This window comes from Thamnophis elegans, chromosome 4 (genome assembly GCF_009769535.1).
Source record: "Thamnophis elegans isolate rThaEle1 chromosome 4, rThaEle1.pri, whole genome shotgun sequence".
NCBI classification, from domain to species: domain Eukaryota; kingdom Metazoa; phylum Chordata; class Lepidosauria; order Squamata; family Colubridae; genus Thamnophis; species Thamnophis elegans.
In genome coordinates this window covers 99,141,983-99,162,921 of record NC_045544.1, presented here as the reverse complement: position 1 = coordinate 99,162,921, position 20,939 = coordinate 99,141,983, and the positions used below count along the sequence as shown (strand labels likewise).

The 20,939-nt window shown below is 40.2% G+C and overlaps 1 protein-coding gene across 6 annotated transcripts in view; it reads right to left on the bottom strand.

The window, feature by feature from the left end:
- Positions 1 to 20,939, bottom strand: part of ANAPC1 (anaphase promoting complex subunit 1) — a 55,106-nt gene that overhangs the window by 9,546 nt on the left and 24,621 nt on the right. For all 6 annotated transcript variants that reach the window (XM_032215818.1, XM_032215820.1, XM_032215821.1 and 3 more), the window contains exons 26-38: positions 19,629 to 19,855; positions 15,038 to 15,156; positions 13,383 to 13,654; positions 12,103 to 12,337; positions 11,096 to 11,187; positions 10,759 to 10,893; positions 9,923 to 10,005; positions 8,877 to 8,955; positions 7,103 to 7,177; positions 5,571 to 5,647; positions 4,320 to 4,410; positions 2,626 to 2,679; positions 483 to 676 (exon numbers count right to left, since the gene is read on the bottom strand). In XM_032215818.1, the coding sequence (XP_032071709.1) occupies positions 483 to 676; positions 2,626 to 2,679; positions 4,320 to 4,410; positions 5,571 to 5,647; positions 7,103 to 7,177; positions 8,877 to 8,955; positions 9,923 to 10,005; positions 10,759 to 10,893; positions 11,096 to 11,187; positions 12,103 to 12,337; positions 13,383 to 13,654; positions 15,038 to 15,156; positions 19,629 to 19,855 (1,733 nt within the window). The remainder of the gene's footprint in view (positions 1 to 482; positions 677 to 2,625; positions 2,680 to 4,319; positions 4,411 to 5,570; positions 5,648 to 7,102; positions 7,178 to 8,876; positions 8,956 to 9,922; positions 10,006 to 10,758; positions 10,894 to 11,095; positions 11,188 to 12,102; positions 12,338 to 13,382; positions 13,655 to 15,037; positions 15,157 to 19,628; positions 19,856 to 20,939) is intronic.

Below are 20,939 nucleotides of genomic sequence, written 5' to 3'. Positions count from 1 at the left end.
AAAGATGTATCCTTCATTGCAGTCTATCTGTATACCAATGTTAATCTCAAAGAGATCTTAGATTCTTCAGGAGTTGTTTTGTTTTGTTTTGTTTTTGCATTCTGGATGTTTATATGCATGGAAATATAAAGGACCAGCGGATAACTCGGCGTTGTCCAGGTATTTATTTATAGGGGGGAAATGTCTGGACCAAACCTAATATCTAATGTTGGATTTTCCCCCTTACCAGAGGGAGCCCCCTTGTGGAGTACTGTGAAGCTGTTACCATTGCAACTCCACTGTGTTGCACAATAGAAGCCATTTTAAGGCACAACAGGCTGTATCTCAACAGAACACCCATCCTGAGGAGTTTTAGGGTATCTTATCCCCACAATGTTTTTATCCAGAGGGTAAGTCATCTGTGTACCAAGTTTGGTTGAAATTTCTCTCACACACACAGAGTTTATATATATTAAGAAGCAGAAGATTATTTTTCAGATCACCTTCCTCCTCCCAGAAAAAGGAGTCCCAGAGCCATATGGTGTGCCATATGGAATCCATAGTTCATTTCTCCACCGGTCTTCTTGTGTAGAAAACGACAGAGCTGAAGAACCTTCAGGTTCCCAGATCCTGCCATCACCATTGCAAGGGAAAGCAACACCACACTCAGGCATGTCTCTAGGTTATAGTGTCCAGCCTGAGAAATATGAAAGAGATTGTTTTTTATACCTACTTTTGCACATTCTAAATAGGCTTCTAAGCTGGTAAGATTGCAATCTTGAGACAAACTTAATTTTAGCAAATGACAGACTATATAAAGCACACCAACTTCCTTAATACTTTGAAAAAATATTCATTTATACCAATAATAAGCAACCCACATCCTGTACATATGCACCCAAACCCGGTGCCCAGGATCACTCCTTCATTATTCAGCGGCAAAATACTGATTTGAACAGTCAGTTTTTTTTTCTTTTGTGAGCGCAAATCAAGCTTTGTATTAAATGTTAAAGTTCTTCCCCATCACCTAAACACTGAAAGAAATAAGATGAAAGTCTACTGTCCCCCCCCCCCCCAGGGGTGGGTTTCCCACCCCGTTCCAACCGATTCGGTTGGAACGGGGCCGGCGGCGTCCTCGTGCACGCGCGTGGTGCACGCATGCGTACTAGCGTCTGTGCGATGCTCCAGCTGCTCCTGGAGGATCGTGCAGATGCTGTATGCGTCCTGCGCATGCGTGGAAGCGCAGAACTCGTCAAAACCGGGTAAGGAGCGCGGGTGGGCCCTTTGCCGTTCCCGGAAGTTACTTACTTCCGGGTTCACCAACCAACCGGGACCGCCGCGAACCGGTTGAAACCCACCCCTGCCTCCCCCCCAGTAATGTTACCCTATTACAGCCATATAACTACAGCCCCTGGCAGATAAACACAATAAAAACACCATTAAGTAAATGCTCCAACATTGGAAGTTTTTAAGAAGAGATTGGATAATCATTTGTCTGGAATGGTATAGGGTTTCCTGCCTAAGCAGGAGGTTGGACTAGAAGACCTCCAAGGTCTCTCCCAACTCTGTTATTCTAAGTCGAAGCTCCCAGCCAACAAAAAATGCCCATCGCAATCTAAGCAGAGCAGATAACAGAAAGATAGTCACTACTAGTAATCGTCAAAGGATTTGGGCTGCCAATCATTTAAGACTAACAATATTAGTAGTTATTTATTGTAAAGCTAATTTATTAATAATTTATAAATAAGATTATTTATTAAGAACCCTTGGGGAAAAAGAGAATGAATGGACATTACTTTTGAGAGGAGTGTGAAATACTATTAGCCTGATAAATCTCAAATACTGCTTAGGCTCTTCTTAAAGACCTCCAGTGATGAAGCACCCACAACTTCTGAAGGCCAGCTGTTCCACTGTTTAATTGTCGTCACTGTTAGGAGGTTTCTCCTTAATTCCAGGTTGCTTCTCTCCTTGATTGGTTTCCCTCCACTGTTTCTTGTCCTGGTGCTTTGGAAAATAAGTTGACCCCCTCTTCTTTGTGGCAGCCCTTTAAATACTGGAATACTGCTATCATGTCACCCCTAGTCCTTCTTTTCTTTAGACTAACTATACCCAGTTCTTGCAACCATTCTTTGTGTTTTAATCTCCAAGCCTTTAATCATCCGAGTTGCTAATAATAATGCATCCATTCTAAATGCATTATTTTCATTTGTCCTGTCTCCCCCCCAACCTCCCGGAGTTGCTTTATATGGCATCTAGTTCTACTGTATGTCTAGTAGACCTTAGCATTTATTTACTATGATTATCCTGTATAAGGGTTTCCTAATAATTAGACAGAATCCCCAAAATTACTTTCCGTACTATAATGGAGGAACAGTTTTATTAAAACATTAAGACATAAAATTCTCTCTCTTGTATATGTCTTAGACCCTTACTAAAAAATTTTTTTATTAATATAACTGAAGCAACTTGTGTAGTTTATTATTACTACTATTTTAGGTATGTGTGCATGGTCATGGAAAGATAAAGTAGCACAGAATTTTCTGAGAGCTAGTTTGATGATGTAATAAACCACAAGCGATTTAAACAAGAAAAGCTAGCATGAAACTTCACTTGTTCTAATACCGTTAGGAATTTAAAGAAACTTACAATGGAAGCTGTAGCTGACGATAAACACTTCATGAAGTCTTTTGCAAATGCAAACTAGAAAGAAATACAAGATGAGCAAATATATTGTGACAATGAAAAAAACCACAGAATGGAGAGAGAACTCAAGAGATTCCAGTCATGCAAACAAGACCTTCTGCTACAGTGCTACCCATAAGGAATTTCCCCTCTTTCATAGAATCGGTATTAAATATATTTGAGGTTCATCTAGCTATGGCAAGAATCTATGTCAGGCAAATGAAGGAGGTCTCCTCATTTATGGTCCCTGTCACATGAAATTCTCTAAAATAAATACGGACCTTCAGCTGCACAATTGTTCTGACCCAGCTCCCAAACATAACAAACTCTTTTTAGTTAACAAAACGTTCCCTTTCTTAGAAGCGCCAGCAGTCACTCTCTCACAGCAGGCAGGCTACGAAGTCTCTAAGTCCTGTGGAAAGTGATGCCTGCTCCCTTTCCCCCTGAACTGGCCCAACACACCAGGAGTCTCTCTTCCCACACTTGCAAAGGAAGTCCTGGAAGGTACGCTCGCTTTCTTCCAGCAGCAGACACACACACACACACACACACCACACCAGCACTGCAGATTCCAAGAAGAATTCTAATAATTTTCAGTCAAGCTACCAGTGGCTGACCGGCAGGGAGATGAATAATTGTCTGCCACACCTATTCATCTCCGCCCGCTGCCTTTTATCCCCAGAGCTAGGGTGGGACTTCACTAGCAGCAATGGCTCTTCCATCCCAAGGACCAGCCTATAGATTTCCACTGCTCTCTTCTTCTCTGCCTTCTATACATCTGAGTGTCAAGACACTGAACTCAGCTGTTCCTCTTCCTCACCAGCCACCTCCAGATCTGGGAGCTATTGACACTCTATCTGAAGACTGACAGATGGCCCAGTCTCCACCTCTGTCTCTATCTTTAACAGCTCCATTCCCTCTTTTGCCCTCGGAGCTCTCAGATTGCCTTGATGCTGACTGCCCTGATTCCAATGTCGCCTCCTCATCTGATTCAGCTGCCGAAGGGGGCGGCGGTCGACAGGCCACAATAACAATATTGTACCCTACACTACATTTTGCAGTGTTGTGTTTTTAAATATACTGAAAGATAAGCATTGTCATTTCTACTTCATTTTAAACTGTTGCAGATAGACCAGGGAGAGTCAAAGAGTGGAGAGTTTTTTTTAAAAAGCGCTATGTATGAAGAGAAACAGATGAATCCAGCATCTTATTATCTAAGTTAACTAGCAAAATTCAGGGATCAAAAGCTGATGGAAAATCAAGCATATCAATACTAGATATATTTCCTTAAGAAAACCCTCAAACTTTTCTTGGAAAGAGTTACGTATAGATTTATTTGCTGTGACTTTTAAAAATATTGTTTCAAGTAAGCTAAAAGTCTCCGTGTGCATTTGTCCCAGTCATGAGATGCCCAGACCCCACCATTACTTTAGCCATGAACTGAAGGAGAGCTGCCTTGTTCTACTCTCGTCAACTTTTGTGCATGCTGACATTAGATTTCCACAGGTATCCTTGCATTCATGAAGCCTGGCCCGCTCATTTGTCTTTCAACCCAATGGAAACAAGGTTTTTTGAATTATAGTAATGTACTCTGGACTTGCAAAATGTCCCAGCTGTATAAATCACATCAAATACTAATTAGCCATCAATCTACTTACCAAACAGTTAAATGCAGCCAGATTTTCTGAGCCAGCAAATCGAAAACCCAGGGACAAACAGGAACCAGCAATGATATAGACATGAGCCTGCCTAGAAAGAAACAGTTAATATACAAGTTTTTGAAATATTATGAAAGATTAATCAGAATGCCCTGCATTTCCTCAATTGTTAAAAAAGAGGAGGGAAACTGCACAAACCTCCTATTTGAACTGGGAGACCCTTCCAGCTATAATATGAGATGAAGCCAGAAATCAGCACTTTTCTCTACTCCACATTAATATTTGAAAAGTATCATAATAATTTAATATTTGAAAAGTATCATAATGATTACAATATAGGAGGATGAGTGGTAAAGCCTGAAGGTGGAGTCAAAAGAGGAATCAGCCTATAGTCTCTACATTGCCATAAGCAGAGATTTCCTTTGGATATGCATTGATAGTTGATATAGCTAACACCAATGGATAGGAAGGCTTAATGTAGGGCAAAAATATTAATTCCACGTACTCTTCTGTTCCAGAAATTCAAGAAACAGAAATACCTGCATATAATCATCTCCACGGGTACTTCCTCACATTGTACTTGCAGTATAATAAGTTCTGCCCTCCATTTAATCCACATGACTAGTCTATATTTTAAGGTTTCTGGCATTCACAGTCACTTTGTAGCAATTTTTACATAAAAATGAATGTGTATAGAGCCGTGCAGTGGTTAGAATGCAGTATGGCAAGCTGACTCTGCCCACTGCCAGCAGTTCAGTACTACCCAGTTCAAGGTTGACTCAGCTTTCAATCTCTCTCAGGTCAGTAAAATGAGGACCCAGATTTTGAGAAAATTAGACTGACTCTGTAAACCTCTTAGAGTAGTGAATCTGGAAGACAGCAGCTGACTGGTGCACATGCACGTAGTAGCCAGCTGTTTTTCTGGGTTCCATCATGCGAATGCACGCTGGCCAACTGGGCTTCGCATAAAGACCAGCTGGCCAGCATACATGCACATGATGGAGCTTGGAAGAGCAAGTGGCTGGCACACATGCATGCGATGGAACCCAGAAAAGCAGTTGACGATGGTGCACATGCCCCCAGAGAGGTATCTGCATGCCACCTCTGGCACGCATGCCATAGGTTCGCCATCACAGCCTTAGAGAGTTTTGTGATGCAATATGAAGTGGCATATAAGTCATACTTAAGCCTGAGAGTTATCCTTTATTTCAGCTGCTTAAAGGGTTCTGCAAAGTGAGCACGATTACTTACGCCAAGGTCTCCAAATTAAGATCTTCCGATGATGGCATCTCAGTTGCATGAAGGGAAACACTGTTCTCTCTAACTATCTATGGAAATGTAGTAACTGCAATTGGTGATTCTCAATTTTACAAAAGGCATCCAGTCTTAAATTAAACTTTTATTAAAAAGTACACAATCAGCCAGCCTTCTGTGGCTGGCAAAGATGGAACATATTGCAATGCAATATACTGGGAAGTTACCAGACTGTCAAGAGCAAGGGTGGAAGCAATTTTCACATATTCACTCTTTCCTGTCCTACCACAGAACATCCTCTGCAAGAAAGGTTCTCTGAACCTAAAAATCACATTCTCTCGTTGCTGCCACCTGGAGTTCCATTTAGGAAGGGTTCTGGATAACGCAAGTAACGTAGTCTAAAGTAACTAAATTATTAAGCTACAGAAAAAAAAGATGAGCAGGTTTCTCAGATTTTCAGAAGTTTGACTTCTGAAAGCACCACTCACATTTTCTTCAATTTATGATCTGTTTATAAAAATGGGAATAAAGTGAGATTCTCATTTCATCTTGCAAATCTACATTATATAGCCCCAATCCCAATAGGACCTTACGTACAATCCTGCCTAAGTGACTACATATAAGAAAAGTGACTTTCAATCTATGCTGAAAGAAATTCTGGTGTTTCTTGGAAAATTAAAGACATTGTATAATTGTTGCCCAAATAAGTTTAAGTATAAGTAAGTATAATCTTTATTGTCATTGTACTTAAATACAACGAAATTGGTTGGTGGAAGTTCGTCCACTTGCTAGCTTTATATCCAGTCATTTTGTTCAGTACCCCAAGGCAACATATAAAGCTCTCCATCCTCTAATTTTATTCATAAAAAACCTTGGGTAGATTTGGCCAGGAGAGATTGACTTAAGAGCCACAGTGGTGCAGTGGTTAAAGTGTAGTACTGCAGCCTACTTCTGCTGATCACCGGCTGCCAGCAGTTTGGCAGATCAAATCTCACCAGGCTCAAGGTTGACTCAGCCTTCCATCCTTCCGAGGTGGGTAAAAGAGGACCCAGATTGTTGGGAGCAATATGCTGACTCTGTAAACGGCTTACAGAGGCCTGTAAAGCACTGTGAAGTCTAAGTACTATTGCTATTAAAGTGACCCAGTCACCTTTTCCTAATTGAGGATTCCCCTGAAGCTGGGTCTCCCAAATGCCCATCACACATTTTAATCATTTAACCACACTGTTACTCTAAACATTCTGCAAGGCACAGCCACATGGGCTGTTCTAAAATGCACTTTAGTATATGCATACAGTATATTCAGCTAAGTCCTAAAAAAGCTAAATATCTTTCCACACAAACTAACTAAATGCCATGGAGTATTCCTACCCTCCTGTCCATTTGCCGCATGCTAAATAAATAAATTCATCTGTAATAAGTTGAGATTCAGAAGCAGATCTAAGGACACTAATGAACAAAGCATTATTGGAAGGCAAAAAATCCAAATATCACTGATATAACAAGTATATTGAGAAGCAGCAACTTACTTGTGGCACATTGCTATCAATCCACTTTGAACTAGGCATTATATCATCCCACAAAATCAAGCATCGAGCAAGTGTCTTCAAGAAAGAAAAATAACAATCAAGAGGATTAAAAAATTAAGTTATGATAATGAGGTCAGAAACTACAGTGATTTAAGAAATCAGAAAAAAAAATTATATCTATTAGAATGATATATACAATCCTCCTATCCTTGAGCTCTCAGAACAGATACAGGTGTTACATTATGTCATGCCCCCATGTATGGAGTGTTACGTTATTTTCAGACTCACACATACATACTGCTTGGAACAGGGAGAAATACCTCTAATTTTGCAGAGTGTATATCCTATTTGCTGTTTTCAGTTACATCGACCACCAGGAGACGGGCATTTTTTATCCTATTTGTGACTTATCAGATATAAGAAGCCAGATGTTATTTTTTGGACTTCTAACGCTCTACTGGAAACTAAACCCATGAATTCCAAGCAGAACAAAACCAATCACATGATATGTCTCCTGGTCAATGTAATTGAATAAATGAAAATGGAATCAATTCATTGAAAAGTGAGGGAATACCCATTTTATATTTATAAATAAAAAAGCCCCTTATGGCCGCTTTCAACATATACTATTTTAGTGTTTCATTTTCTAAATTATAGGAGAGTCATGTTAATCTACAGTAATCCCAAATCAGGAGTCATCTGGTAACATCTTTACAGGCTCACATACTTAATTAAAGGCATACATTTTTATGAAATATTCCTCAGTTCACAAAAGTTTATGACATTTAATAAGTTAATTTGAAAAGATGTTATCAAACTTCTTCTGAATTTTATGGATTGATAATTGTTAATTAGCAAATGTGAATTGTTATTCTATTTCCACCAAATCATAACCAGGGGTTTTTTTTAGACAAAAATGATGCAAGATATGTCTGCGTAAATTTCATCCTTTATTAGAATAAATCAATTTCTGTAATTCTTTCCTCACTGTGGGGTAATATCAAATTGTCATGAATTATCTAGAAATATTTGGAAGCACATAACTAAGATAAAATTGCCAACATCATTGTGGGGAAGTTTTTTTAAAAATGTTTATGGTTAAAAAGGTTTTAAATACACTTCTGTCATTGCCAGCATACCATTTTAAAACCGGCAATGAATCCTTCTCAAGTTTAATTTCAGTATGTATATCTCAAATCTGAGCATAAACCTCACAGAAAGAACCATGGGAGGATGTGCCAGTCCCAGTCTATTGCTGTTTGTAATGACACAGATGGATCCATCATAATTTTGCCAAGCAGATAAGGTCACAGAAATATATTTTGCATTTTGGAATACAATATACACGATATTTTATTTTCCAGGCAACAGTTTTATTAGATTCAACTAAGCCGTGCAATTCTATCTGATTTAAATTTATGTTGCTGAAAAATTTAAAAGGATGATTTCTTAAATGTTATGAACTGTGCTGAGTCTCATGGAATATGAATATAAATATTGCAGACATGTGCTGCTTTGCTGCCTATTATCTCTGTTAGCCATAGCAAGTCTTGCATGCAAAATGAGCTGATGGATGGATCATTGTGTGCTTTTAAAAGCTAGCTCAGTACATAATCAATAAAAAGCGTAAAGAGGAACACTGGAATGAGTGATTGAACTACCTGGCAAGATAGTCTGTAGCACATTTAAACAGAGTTGATATATCAGTGCACACTAACACTTTATTTTGAGCTGCTTCCTTTCCTAATAGAATAAAGGCAAACTATAAACATACCCTCAGTAAAAGGAATTCTGGTTTTACAAAGTCCAATAAATACATTGTGTCTGGAGCACAAAGCCAATCAGCAATCGACCTAGCAAAATATAAGATAAAAGGAGAATTGTAAATTAAAATAAGCTTGCCTAATGAAGCATGGGGAAATGTTTCAATTTATCTTAAATGGCTGAGTTTGCTATTGCTATACGGTATATTTTTCCTTTAATCTTCCAGATCCACTGTCCAGCTACTACAGTCCTTGCACACTAAAAAAGATAAAATGAGATCAGTGCTTCTTTACTGAAAGATAAACCCTCTAACATATCTCACAGAGAACACTCTGAAGATGAAACTAACCTTAAGCATTAAGCATTCATACTTCAAATTACTACTTTAATAAAAATGTAAGTGATTCAAAATGTTGTTTTGCTACTAGTATATAATAAACAGTAATCCCTTTCATGGATTACTGCCTTGTTGTGGTGAAGGGGCTTGCGTAGCTCAATGAAGCTATGAGCTGTGCCATGCAGGGTCAACCAAGATGGACAGGTCATAGCAGAGAGCTCTGACAAAAAGTGATCCACTGGAGAAGGAAGTGGCAACCCACTCCAGTATCTTTGCCATTAAAACCCCATGGACAGTACCAAAAGGACAGGAAGGCCTGGAGGAACGTTGTCCATGGGTCAGACACGCCTTCGCAAGTAACAATAATAAACAAGTGGAAATGCTGTATAAGGGAATGTTTTAGGCAAATTCTGTACTGCACTCTTTCACCCTCTGCAGCTTCCACACAATCCCAGGAAAAAAAGATTGCTACTTTAAAAAGTTCCAGAAAGTGCTTGAACAATAGTATGCTCTGAAGTAGAGCTGTGAAATTGAATCTAACCAATGCCATTAACCATTCATGTTTAAAGGTAATTAGGGTAGGTACAAATAGACTGCATGGGAAGAGTAACATGACTATTTTTTTCCGAAGACACAAAAGTTTGTACTATTGTAGCTTGCTGTAGTCTCAACACGAGTGTAGCATACATTGTATCTAACCATATCTCCTAGCCTCATACCTGTTGTTGGTCTTGAGATAGATCATGGCTAATGCCAAAGTTGCACCTGGGCAAGTTACATCCACATTTATAGTATCTCCTTCCTGTTAATAAAACATACATTCAGTTTAAATCCTATAGTGATGGATACTGCAAACATCTATGGATGAGGGATACTTTCATTTAGTTTGCTATGAACTAATTCACACTTTCTAATTCAGTAGGGGAACCATATTTTTTTCCTTTTCCATGGAGTCTATGAAGCAATTCTCAAGTCTAAACTACATACTGTAATTAGGAAGGTATTTGCTAAAAAATGTGTGTGATGAAATACTGCATTAAAAATTAAACGTGCAACATGTTTATAGGATTGCAGTAACAGAATCTTGCAATTTTACATCTGCCTTCCCGCTCTTTGCTTTTATCCTAAAGAGAACCAGGGAAGGAGAGACACTTTTTCAAACTTCATTCTTGCTTTGGACTCAGATTTCTCTTATCTGCTGGTTGCTGTGGTTGCAACTCTTTCTCCTGTTCTCTGAGGTTATTCTCACCATCAATTACAGGTCGAATCTACCAAGGCTTAAAAAGCAAGGAAGATACTTGAGAAAGTTACATATTAAATATAACACATCTGAGCTTTATGTGGATGACCCAATAAAACTGTTTTGTGACGTGTGCAAATAAATAAAGGATCTAACTAACAAAAAGTTGAATGGGACAAATAGCAGAAATGCACAAAAATATTCTGTTGCCCATACTGCATCATATATAGTGTTTATGTCAGGTGATGTAAATATTACGTAGGTAAATAGATTGATTCTGTGTAAGGTATAAAGTTGGAAAAATAAAAACATTACCTTAATTTGATAACTTGGAGATTTGTGCTTTTCACGGTGCATTCCAGCTTGAAAACGCCGATGGCCACCAACCATATATTGATAGAGCTGCTCCGGCACATTCAGGTCTGACATTCCTATCAAATTGCTGCCATGCTGAAGAAGAAACCAACAATGCTAAGCATTTTATTTGCGTTCTGTACTCAAAGAAAATGTGATCCAATTCAATTCATGTATTTGCAGGGAAACTGAAACATGCAACTTGTTCAGCAAATTGACATTTGCAGTTTCTGAAGGAAAATACAGCAAACAATTTGACATGACATAAAAACTGAGGGGGGGAAAAAAGCACACTTACCCCAAGACAAACCATGCCCAAAGCTAAGCCAGCAGCCAGTGAATAGGACTCTCTGTCAGTGCAATATTCCATTTCAGGACCTGGAGGACGCCCTGGGTAGGGATATACATAAATACAATTAATCAACTTTTAAAACGAGCAAGCTAACATTCCATTTTTATTCAATATATCTAAATCATTTTTTTTTACCACTAAAAGGCATAGACACAACTGATGGTTCTCAGAAGTGCAGACCATTTTTCACATTTCAACTCATTTTGTAAGATAACTGGAACTATCCAACATCTCTTTCAAAATCCTGGTAAAATGGAAAATCTTGGGGGAGGGGGTATTATGCAAAGTACTTTGCACCAAATTAAGAACAGGAAACAATGATTACAAATAAATTAAAAACAAGCAGAGAAAACTACCAAGAACTAACGAAAAAGAAAGAAAAACAGTGAAAATGGAAAAAAGCACCTAGGATGGAGCATGGGACTTAATATTTGGTAGGTCCCAGGAGGTGTGTTTTTGCTGCCATGGCGCCCACCTCATGGAACATCTACCACCACCACCAAAATTAGGTTAGTTTCATTCCTCTTCTTGATATTCCAAAAGCTGCTCAAGAGCTGATTCTTTCAGCAGGGCTAGGGGTCCCAGGGAACCTGAGATAGGTTTGGCTCCACTATGGAGGTGGATAATATATTCATTCTTTCACTGCCTGGGATTCGTACACTTTTAATTAACGTCTATTTTCAATGTTGGCTTTTTATACTTTTGATGCTTGTCTTTATGTATGTTTTTTATTAGATCGTTGCACGTCATCCAGAGTCACTTCTCATGAGATGGGCAGCTACATATATTTGATTGATTGATAATTAAGCATTCACCTCAGCCGCTTTAAGAGTTTCCCTTGTCTTAGCGTAATTGGTCACCTTTACTTTGCAAAGACAGCAGCATGTAAATCATTCAGACCGTGGTTGCCTTGTGTAGAATACAGATCTAATCCCAACCCGCTTCCTCCTTACCTATTTCTGACAAGAGAACTTCAGCAGTGTGCCTGTGAGCCGTCCCTTGGTACACCAAGCCTATTCCTATCACAGCCGCCACTTGCACATTATGAGGCACATCCAGCTCAGTGGAAGTCGGAGGCAAAAGAGCCGGTATGTGGATACTGAGCAGCCGGGTGATAGACATATCCATTGTGCCCAACTTGGCAGCAGAAACACCTAGCAACAGCCCAATGCTCATCATCTCATGACCCTGCCATTAGGAGGGAAAAAAACATCTTGCTTAGAAGCATGAATGAATCCAAGGCAATAAAGGTAGTCCTTGTTTAACATCTGCCTCATTTACTGATTGTTCACAGTTACATCGGTAAAGTAACTTTACAGCCAATTATCGCATTCATAACATTTGCGGGTCAGTGAAGCAAAGCTGATATAAGATCCTAAGCATAGTCATGGTTTTACTCAGTGACTGCTTTGCTTAACAACTAACCTCCCAGTCCCAATTGTGGTTGCTAAATGAGGTCTATCTATACACAAAAGCACACATACTGTGCATCATATACTCAAAATTAAAACTCACTGCAAATTATTGTTCTTAACGTTCAAACATTTATATATCCTTGGGAGCAATGGAGACTCTCTGGCTCATGGGAAACATACTCATGTAAGGTAAAATAATCTCCACCAAAGAATTGCAGTTCTTTTTGCTGGAGAGATTTCTGATGGGGAAAGTCAACAATGGAAAGGAGGGGATCCACAAAAATCAGATACTGAAGAGAAGTACTTTTACAAGCCACTAGAAACAATCCACAAGCTTATTTTATGGGTTAGTGACATGGTTCTTAAACTGCACTGCACTGCAATTTATATTAATATATTAATTATATATTAATAGTAGCTTATTACAACATCTGCCATAAATGCAAAAACTGCTGTCAAAATTGCAGCACATAAAATTCTGTAAACATTCATAAATGTGTTAATATTCAGTATATTTGTAAAACTTGCATTATGAACCATCAACATGTTACCGTCAATACAAGAAAACTACCCACAGAACAGATTCTTCATTACAACTAATAATATCATTAAAATGTTATGACTAATGCTACATCCAGGCCAATCACTAATTAAATGGTTAGGAAATTCACTACTCAGTTAAACAGTGGCCCTGTTCAGCTTGTGAAGTGGCTTTTAGTGTGATAATCCTATCTCTCCCAATATAAAGCAGAGAACATATAAATATATTGGCCCAAAGAAAGCATTGTCTACCTCTTATTTTTGAATTATGGCCTCACCTTTGTTAAGTAGTCATGGATATTAAGTGTTGCAAGCTTTGTGAGATGGCCATTCAAACCCAGAGCCATGAGAAAGCCCGCATATTCATTGGCAAGTTCAGCGTTTTTGGGTTTGTTGTAGACAATCCATGCAGAGTCTATTTGGGAAGCCGGAGCGATCTTCAACCCAGCAGCCACACCATTGTGAAAGTTTGCCCAGCACGCCATATTAGGAGGCACATCAATGTTCCCACTATTGAGATCCACTGTGGTACTCCTAGGGGGAGCCCGGCCTACATAGGAGGATAAAAATATTTTTAAAAAATGAAGTGTAAAACAACAAGAAAGACAAATTTTCTTACTCTGGTTTTTTGAGTGCAATAGGTTTCCAAAGCACTGACAGCAGCCCTTTACACATTACTTTGAGAAATTATGTTGAACACAAGGAGCTTCAATGCTTCAAAAAATGCACTCCAAAACAAAGAAAATAATCCAAAGATTATTTAATATAAAGGGAAAATAAAAAGGGAAATCACTTGGGACTTTTTGAAAAAGAAGTATTACAAGTGCAAGATAGGAGAATGAAGGAATGTTAGATTAACTCTGAAAAACAGAACAAGTTTGGATACAGGTTCTCCCCTCCCCCCCCCATCCTACACATGTACAGTTCAGGAAGAAGCAGCATAATGAGTACACCCTCCATAGATCACAAGATACAGTGTGGATATACATGAGAGAAGTTCCTAATTTTATAGGACAGTGGTAGCTAACCTTTTTGGCACAGAGTGCTGAAACAGAAGTATGCATGTGTGCCTGCTGGAGCACCAAAACCCGGAAGAAAGCAGCTGGCCAGTGCACATGCCATTCTCTTCCAGGTTCCGTCACACGCATGTGCGCCAGCCAGTTGATCTTCATGCATGCGCGCAATGGAACCCAGAAGAGAGTGGCTGGCCATGTGTGCATGCACATCGTCGCTAGCTGCACTTCCAGGTTTTGTCACTAGCTGCACTTCCAGGTTCTGTCCCGCACTGCACAATGACCAGCTGGCCGGCACACATGCGCATGACAGAACCCAGAAGAGAGTGGCTGGCCGCACGTGGATGCCCACCGGACCAACTAGCTGGCACGCATGCGTGTGATGGAACCTGAAAGTGCAGCTGGCAACAGCGTGCATGCCCAGAGAGGGCCCTGTGTACCACCTCTGGAATATGTGCCATAGGTTTTCCATCACAGCTAAAGGATATGAAACACCTCTGAAGTCCCAAAAGCAAGTAACACATACATAAACAAAGTTGCTTTTGCAATTGATGTGGTGGTTGCTGTAGCTGTCTTGGCTGTCTCTCTCCCTCACAGTGCATTCATCAGTTTAGCATCTACAGATCCTGATTCCTAAATGCCCCTTTCCATCAATGCACTGAAGGCTTGGGAGGAACAAATGTGCGATAGCCAGTGGCTGCAATTAACATGGTGCTGGAGACGTAGGCAGGTTGGCACTGCGAAGTAGGTAAAGTGTTCTTTAATAGGAAAATGCCTATTTTAAGGATCACATTACAATTATCATCATTCCCTAGCTAGCATAGTAAAATACTGTTCATAAAACACAATTTTAGCATAAGTAATTTCACACGTTTTCACCCAAGTACACATCAAAGCATGTATCAGTCTGCTGAATATACCTGTCAGGTTCAATTTGGGAATAGGCAATGGCTCCGTTGGAACTGGATGGTAAGAAAACAAAGTAAACATCCCCCTTCCCAAAGGGAGAGCCATAGTTCTTTGACACAACTGCAGAAGCCTGTAACAGAAAAGAGGGTGTTAGCAACAATGTTTAAAATAAATGGAAACATTTTAATGGCCAACTGCTGATATTAATAAATATGGGGCAGGGATGGGGGAGAAAAGTTGTGCTGTTAAGATAGTGTTGACTCTCAGCAACTTAGATTAGATTAGATTAGATTAGAGGTTTATTTATATGCCGCCCTTTTCCCTGGGGGGACTCAGGGCGGCTCACAATCCAAAGGAAGGGGGGAAAACAGACTTTTACATATAAGACAATACATGGTTAAAACACAGCATTCATACCATTCGGGCGGGTTACAATCTTTAGCCCCAGGCCTGACGGGATAGCCAGATTCTGAGGGCTGTGCGGAAGGTCTGGAGGGTGGTGAGGGTACGAATCTCCACGGGGAGATCGTTCCATTGGGTCGGAGCTACCACCGAGAAGGCTCTCCTCCGCGTGGTTGCCAGTCGGCATTGACCAGCGGATGGAACTCGGAGGAGGCCTAATCGATGAGATCTAATAGGTCGTGTGGAGGTGATTGGCAGTAGGCGGTCTCTCAAGTACCCAGATCCACTACCATGGAGGGCTTTATGGGTGGTAAGTAGCACCTTGAAGCGTATCCGGAGGTCGACAGGTAGCCAGTGCAGCTCGCGGAAGATAGGTGTTACGTGGGTGAAGCGAGGTGCACCCACAATCGCTCGCGCGGCTGCATTCTGGACAACTTCTTTGACAAGTTCCTGCAGTTTTCTTGGCAAGGCAATTTCAGAAGTGGTCAGTCATCACCTGCTTTCTGGGGTGTGGGAGCGTAACAAGCCCAAGGTCACTGAGGTGGCTTCATGCCTAGGACAGGACTGTGGCTAGTCATAGTTTCTATCCCGCTACCTTAATCATTACACCAAACTGGCTTTCCATAAATGCGTTTACACAACATATATATGGACCAAAGTTCTTCCATTTAAAAATGTCTATTTTGTGAGCTGCTTTGGGCAAGTTGTTTTATAAATGGGAAAAGCAGCATATATATTTCTTCAATAAATATGAATGAATAGAAAAAGAGTATGGTACAACTGTAAAACAAACAAGCAAGAAACAGTCTATAATAGATTGCTTTACAATTGATCAGTCACTTAAAAGAAAGACTTTAAATCTAAGTGTGGCTGATGCATGAATATGCATAGCTAAGATACCGTATTTTTCAGAGTATAAGATGCACCGGAGTATAAGACGCACCAAGGTTTTGAAGAGGCAAATTAAAAAAAAAGTAGGTAGGTAGATAGATAGAGGGAGAGAAAGGGAGAGAAAGAGAGAGAAATACAGTAGGTCGGTAGGGAAAGAGAGAGAGAGTAGGTAGGTAAGTAGAGGGAGGGAGGGAGAGAGAGAGAAATACAGTAGGTAGGTAGGGAGTAGGTAGGTAGGTAGAGGGAGAGAGGGGAGGGGGAGAGAGAGAGAGAGAGAGAGAGATACAGTAGGTAGGTAGGGAGAGAGAGTGAGTAGGTAGATAGGTAGATGTTTCCAGGTGTATTTATCCATGTGCTGGAGAAGGAAATCACTGACAAACTGCAGCACCTAAGACTTGTTTCTGCTGGCACAGCACTTGATCAATGTAATTTCATCAATCACTCTAACTAAAGAGCTTTCTGAAAGGAAAAAAAAGTTTGCACTCTGCAAACCTCCCAAAAACTGTTTGTGCTCATTATTGCCCTCCACAACCCCCAGGAGCTCCCTGAAAGCTTCCATAAGGGTATGCACGGCCATTTTTGTGAGGGGGAGGGGCTTCAGGAGGCAAAAAAATGCTGTATTCGATGTAGAAGATGCACCCAGATTTTCAGCCACTTTTTTGAGGAAAAAAGGTGGCTCTTATACTTTGAAAAATACGGTACTTTACCTGCTCATATAAGACTCTTCATGGAACTCTGTGAATTTCATTCTCACAATTTCATTAATCAAATTTATTGAAAGGAATCTTGAAAATGGCTGTGTACCTAACTCCCCTTCCTATTTATCAATGACTACATTAAGATAGTGTCTCCTGAAACAGGGAAGAAGTTGTACCCTCACCTATTATATGTGCAAGAAATGTATATATGTTCTAGTCACAACATTTTGCAAATAGCCATTTTCGTGCTCAGAGATTTCCATTACAGAATGATTTAATTTCCTCAAAAATGGTGCTTAAGATTATATGAGCACCTCTCTGCAGTGAAAACATCCTAATAAAAAGAATAACCCAAATTCAACATATGGGTGGGTAGATGGATAATTAATTAATTACTTAATTCAGCACTTGCTGTTGCAATTATCAGGTGACAAATGTACAAAGCTAAAGTGTACCACACAAACCGTAACAAATAAAACTGAAGGCAAACTTCTCCCTGAGTAAGGTGAAGATTGTCACAGTACAAATTCTCTACTCTAATACTACACAAAAGTCTGGCTCTAACAGAAGGCGTCCATTCCATGGGTCTTCTCTGCATGATCAATGCTCTTGCCTCATAGCAGACAGTGGCTTTCCAAGATATTTTAGCAGCTCAATTACACAATTCTGTAAGCTTCCTATAACAACTACCCTTCAAAACCTTTAAATACTGCTTAGACTGCTTCTCTATAATCATCTCCCCTCTCATGTTTTAACTGGGCCATGAGTACAGCTGAGTGAATCAGCTGCTTTCTCTTCTCTCCAGCAAATGGAGAATGACTTGTATAAAGCTACACTGATGAATTGGATGCCAATGAGATGTTCTGACTCCGTCAAGCATAACCAAAATCAGGTTATTAGTTCAATTCAAATTGTAATGAGGTGCATCACTACTAAGCTTCATGAAAAAATAAATATATAGTCTGGAAATACTAATTTCATGTTTCATTTTTACCTTAAGTCAATAGCAATAGCAATAGCAGTAGACTTATATACCGCTTCATAGGCCTTTCAGGCCTCTCTAAGCGGTTTACAGAGAGTCAGCATATTGCCCCCAACAATCTGGGTCCTCATTTTACCCACCTCGGAAGGATGGAAGGCTGAGTCAACCCTGAGCCGGTGAGATTTGAACCGCTGAACTGCTGATCTAGCAGTAGCCTGCAGTGCTGCATTTAACCACTGCGCCACCTTGGCTCTTAGTCCTTGAATATCTCACCAAAACTTCAGTACCATCTTTGCTGGTTACCTCTATATATCTGAAAATATTCCAGATTCTATTCACTGATACGGCTTCTTTTAATAGTGATTTCAAAATCCTGTTTTCCAAACCAATTTTTAAATGAGTTGTTTTTTTTACTTTGTCAAATATTTTAAAAACATGAAATGACAACAAAGCTAGTGGAGTTTTAAGCTACTGTATTCAGCATAATGTTTATTTTATGCTCTGTTACGTTGTGCCAGATTTGCATAACATGCTAGGCATGTTTTAACAGGTTAATTTGGGATTCAATGTGCTGTGTGAATACTGCTAATGTCACTTCAGTGTACTCCTTATCTTCAGACCTTAAATGGTGTTGTGACCATATTTTCTTCCTCAGACAAACTCTGGCAGTGGTTGACATGTTCTACTAGAACAAAACTTCCTGGGATAAAGATTTATCCCAGGCACAGGGAGTAGTACATCAATATGGGGAGAAACATCCATTTTCAATCCTCCCAGGACTTGGGAAGCTATCTGTTCCTTCTCACTTTGCCTTCTGTTCCTCAGTATACCCCCACCACCACCACATGCAAAAGCCAGTAAGAGTAAACCAAATGAGAATGGTGCTATTGTGAGAACTTTGTTTCCCTGAAAATAAGACTTCCCTGGATAATAAGCCCAATCAGGCTTTTGAGTGCATGCACTAAAATAAGCCTTCCCTGAAAATATTGCAAAACAGCAGCAGCCATGAGGTGACCACGCTTGCTGCCTCCTGCACCTCAAAAATAATAAGACCTCCCCAAAAATAAGGCCAAGTGCTTATATGAAGGGTCAAAAGAAAATAAGACCCTGTCTTATTTTCGGGAAAACGTGGTAGTAGTGAAAGTGGTTCAGCCACTATCCATCTCTTTCTTCCCATTTTCCAATTCCTTGCAATGATATAAACCATTAAAAAAAACCCAGGGAACCTGAGTTTCTAAGGGTAATCCCATTATTCTGCTCTCATTGCATGTCACTGTTTCTGTTTTGACAACAGGGAGAAAATGTTAATTGCCAGTCAGTGACTGAGAGGATCAGATTGCTTGGATTCCTTCTACTAACAGCTGCAAAACAAAAATCTATTTTCTGCCAATCAACAGACTCTATTGTCTAACCAGCCAAGGGAGTGGGAAGAATTATTTAACACTGCAAAGGCTGCAACTGCCATAGTGGAGGTGCATATGCGGTGTCTTGGATAGGATTGTAATTTACTCCAGCAAAAGTATAAGAACCAGTACTTTCCAGTAAAATGTTCCATAATGCAACGAAGTGCAATTCTTTATACTTTGTATAAAGTTTAGAAACTTTAAGAGACCAAAACCAGAAAATTACCGGTTTTCTTTTTCTTCAATATATTCATGGTCGCTGACTTCTGGCATCTGAACTAGGTTGACACGAACTGGATGGGCACTTTGTAGAAGCCTGCGCACCTCTTGCACTCTCAGGTCTTCGCTCCATATCAGTGACATCACTTCCTGGTTCATATCATTCATTCCATCATCTTCCTCCTCTGACTCCACTGTGGCAGGCATATCAGAGGGCAACATTTGGGGGTCAGACTGTAGAAAAGAAAAATAGTGTCATCCCCACTAGATGGACCTGACCAAGAAATCAATTCTATAAGCAAGCTTATATCTACTTTTACTGAGATGAGCTATTATAATAGAAACTTGCAAATGTGAAGGTAATGTACTTCCTCATTCTTATTGTTCACTGAATTAGGGAGACATCTGTCAGTTGCTTCCTAATATTATCTGGTGGTTCTGAACTTAAAAACAGCCCTTTTTGCCTAGGCAATAGCTCCTGCATTACTCCATCAAGATCATCTTACTTTCTACAGATATGCACTTTGACTACAAGGATGCACATTCAAATATTTGTTTGATCTTCTTTCCAGCAAAATTTAACATTTATTTAAATGACAAAAAAAAACCCTTAATCTACATCTAACTACTGTGTTTCTCCGAAAATAAGACACGCCCTGCTAATAAGCCCAATCGGGCTTTTCAGAGCATGCGCCATAATAAGCCCTCCCCCAAAAATAAGCCCGCCCCAAACTATTTAAGTGCATGCGCAACTGGTCCCCACCATTACCACTGTACCACCTATCGGTACAGCTTCCAAGGCAAAAAGAGAGCCTGTGGCAAAAAGAGCTGCAGGCCAAGCAAAGTGCTTCATGCCCCGTTCCCTCCTGTGCAAAGAGCCCGCCACAAAAAGAGTGGCAGGTCAGCAATGCGATCACCCCCTCCTGCCTGTTCTTGTGCAAAAAAACACCACCCACCCCAATGGTAAAGGGAGCCTGCCCGGTTCCCTTCCCCGCCGTCCCTTTAGCAAGGTGTGGCAGGTGGGGGGGGGGGGGCGAGAAGCAAGGCACGCATCCTAGCGCTACCAGACTGACAGCTCCACTGCGTTCTTTCGTCCAGTGAAGCCCCTTGTAAAAAAAAAACCTTGGTCATGTTCCTCACCATTGTGTTCAGGGAAGCCCCTGGTAAGGAAAAAAAAAGAAACCCTTCTCACGACTTCAAGAAGTTTGATAGAACCCGCGAGAAGTGGGTTTTTTTACCAGCAGCTTCCCTGGACACAATGACGAGGAACGCAAAGGAACTGGAAAGATAAAAGGCATGCCTCACTTCTTGCCTGCCC